We start from the raw sequence: 2,264 nt of genomic DNA, 5'->3' as shown, positions 1-2,264 counted from the left end.
TAGTGGCCATCCTAAAGGATGTGAGATGCTTTTCATTTGCATTTTTCTGCTGATTAGTGTTGGTGAGCATCTTTTCATGTGCTAATTAGCCATTTGTGTATCTTCTTTGGAGGAATGTCTATTCAAGTGCTTTGGTCATTTTTTAATTGGGTTGCATTTTTCTTTTGTTTGCTGTTGTAGTTCTTTATAGATTCTGGATACCAACACCTCATGACTTTGTGATTTGCAGATATTTGATCATGTCCTCTGATGCACAAGCTCTTTCGCTTTTGCTGTCTGTGGTTTTGGTGTCATATCTCATAAATCATTGCCGAGTCAAGATTTTCCCCTATGCTTTCATCTGAGAGTTTTCTCATTTTAAGTTTTGCATTTAAGTCTTTGGGTCACTTTAAGTTGATTTTTGTACATGGTGAAAGGTAAGGGTCCAGTTTCATTCTTTTGCAAGTGGATGTCCGCTTTTCCCAGCACCATTTCCTGAAAAGACTGTCCTTTTCCCATGGAATGTTCTTGGCTCCCTTGTCCAAAATCACTGGACCATATACGTGAGGTTTAATATAATTTATTTTAAAATGACATCAGTGAATATTAACGCTCATATGTATGTTTTGACCCTCCCGCCCCCCAATTTAGGTAGTATTACATTGTTCGCTGTCATGACCATCATCCTGGAATGCCTTAAAATTGGGTACTTCATTGGATATTCTGAATGTTTATCGGCCACCGAAGGAGTGTTCCCTGTCACACACGCAGTGCACACTCTGGTTCAGGTAAACCACATGTTTCTTTACATTGCCTTGTTTTCTGCTAAGTGTATCTCAGGGTGTGTAGAATGAGGTTTGTGGGGGGCGGCGTGCGGTGAGCTTGAGTCCATCTCTTAGGCTCCATCTTTCAGATGCCTCCGTGCAAAATGGGACCCTGTGTCCCCCTGGCCCCCTTTGTAGGAATCCCAAGAGGCAGACCTTGTAATGGCAAGAATCAGGAAATTCTGCCAAGCCAGAGTCCACCAGAAGAGGTTGGGGGTGGGGGGGAGGCAGGTGGAGGGGGGCGGTTAACACAGCAGTTTTGTTGAGATATGATTCACACACCATACAATTCACACGTTTAAGTTTACAGTTCGGCGGTTTAGTATATTCATAGGGCTGTGCAACCATCACACGATCCATTGTAGACCATTTCCATTGCCCCCCAAAGAAACCCTGTGCCATTGCAGTCACATCCTCTGGCCACCGAAACACTTCTTCTGCTGTCGTTTGCTTACTTGTGGATTAAAATCTTTAGACATATATGAGAGGTTCTTTGTCAGCATTGGTCAACTTGGCGAGGCTCAGAAGTAAGGATTTGATGTATGCAATTTAAATACATAGTTTAGAGTCAGAAAAATCTCATATTTGAGAAGAATCTGAGATGGGCCTAAGCATGGCTTCCGTCCTTAGCAGGAATCCCTGGAATGGCCATCAGAAGTGGGATCCCTGTTACTCTAATCATACAAGTAGTAATTAATACTCCTGTAGGACTTTAGAGTATGCATAGTACTTTTCATTTGTCACATCACATCCTGCTTGGAATAACTCCACAAGACCCGGTGCTGGACCATCACGCTCCTTTCTAAGGAAGAACCTGGAGGGTGGAGAGGACAGATGGCTGGCCCAAAGTCACGGCCGAGACACGATGATTCTCCTCCATACAAGGTGCCCTGGAAGACCATGAACTTGATCCAGTGATACTGTCATTGCTCAAAAGATTTCTGGATTCCCAGTTTAAGAATGTCCTTCAGGACCCGCTTTCCACCTTCAGAATGCCAGCGATGCCATTTTTAAACCCCGCCTCTTATCCAAAGTGGTCTCCAGAGTGTGTCCCCAGTGACTTCAGGATGTTACTTGAGATGGGACACATTCTCACAAGTGAGGTGCTTTGAGAGGGTGTGTCGCATGCACTCGGCAGCAGTTCGGCTCTGTAGTACTGTGGTGGGATGCATGGGCCAGGAGCTTCCTGGGGGTTTAGTTTGACAGGGTCACCTCGTATTTGAGAGTCGTGATGGGCTGAATTGTGTGACCCCCAAATTCAGAAGTTGAACTCCTAACCTCCAGGACCTCCGAATGTGATGATATTTGGAGACAGGGTCTTTATAGAGGTAATTAAGGCTCAATGAGGTCCCTAAACCAAGAGGACTGATGTCCTTATGAGAAGAGGAGGTTAAGACACAGACACCTGGAGGGAGGAGCACGTGAGGACACTGGAGGACGACGGCATTTACGAGCTGGGGG

At 45.1% G+C, this 2,264-nt stretch overlaps 1 protein-coding gene across 1 annotated transcript in view; it reads left to right on the top strand.

Annotated features, from left to right (window-relative positions):
* Positions 1 to 2,264, top strand: part of OTOP1 (otopetrin 1) — a 29,050-nt gene that overhangs the window by 9,673 nt on the left and 17,113 nt on the right. The window contains exon 2 of the mRNA XM_006919085.1: positions 631 to 767. Coding sequence (XP_006919147.1) covers positions 631 to 767 — 137 coding nt within the window. The remainder of the gene's footprint in view (positions 1 to 630; positions 768 to 2,264) is intronic.

This window comes from Pteropus alecto, unplaced genomic scaffold (assembly GCF_000325575.1).
Source record: "Pteropus alecto unplaced genomic scaffold, ASM32557v1 scaffold5, whole genome shotgun sequence".
Taxonomy (NCBI): domain Eukaryota; kingdom Metazoa; phylum Chordata; class Mammalia; order Chiroptera; family Pteropodidae; genus Pteropus; species Pteropus alecto.
This window is presented reverse-complemented; position numbering and strand designations above follow the sequence as displayed.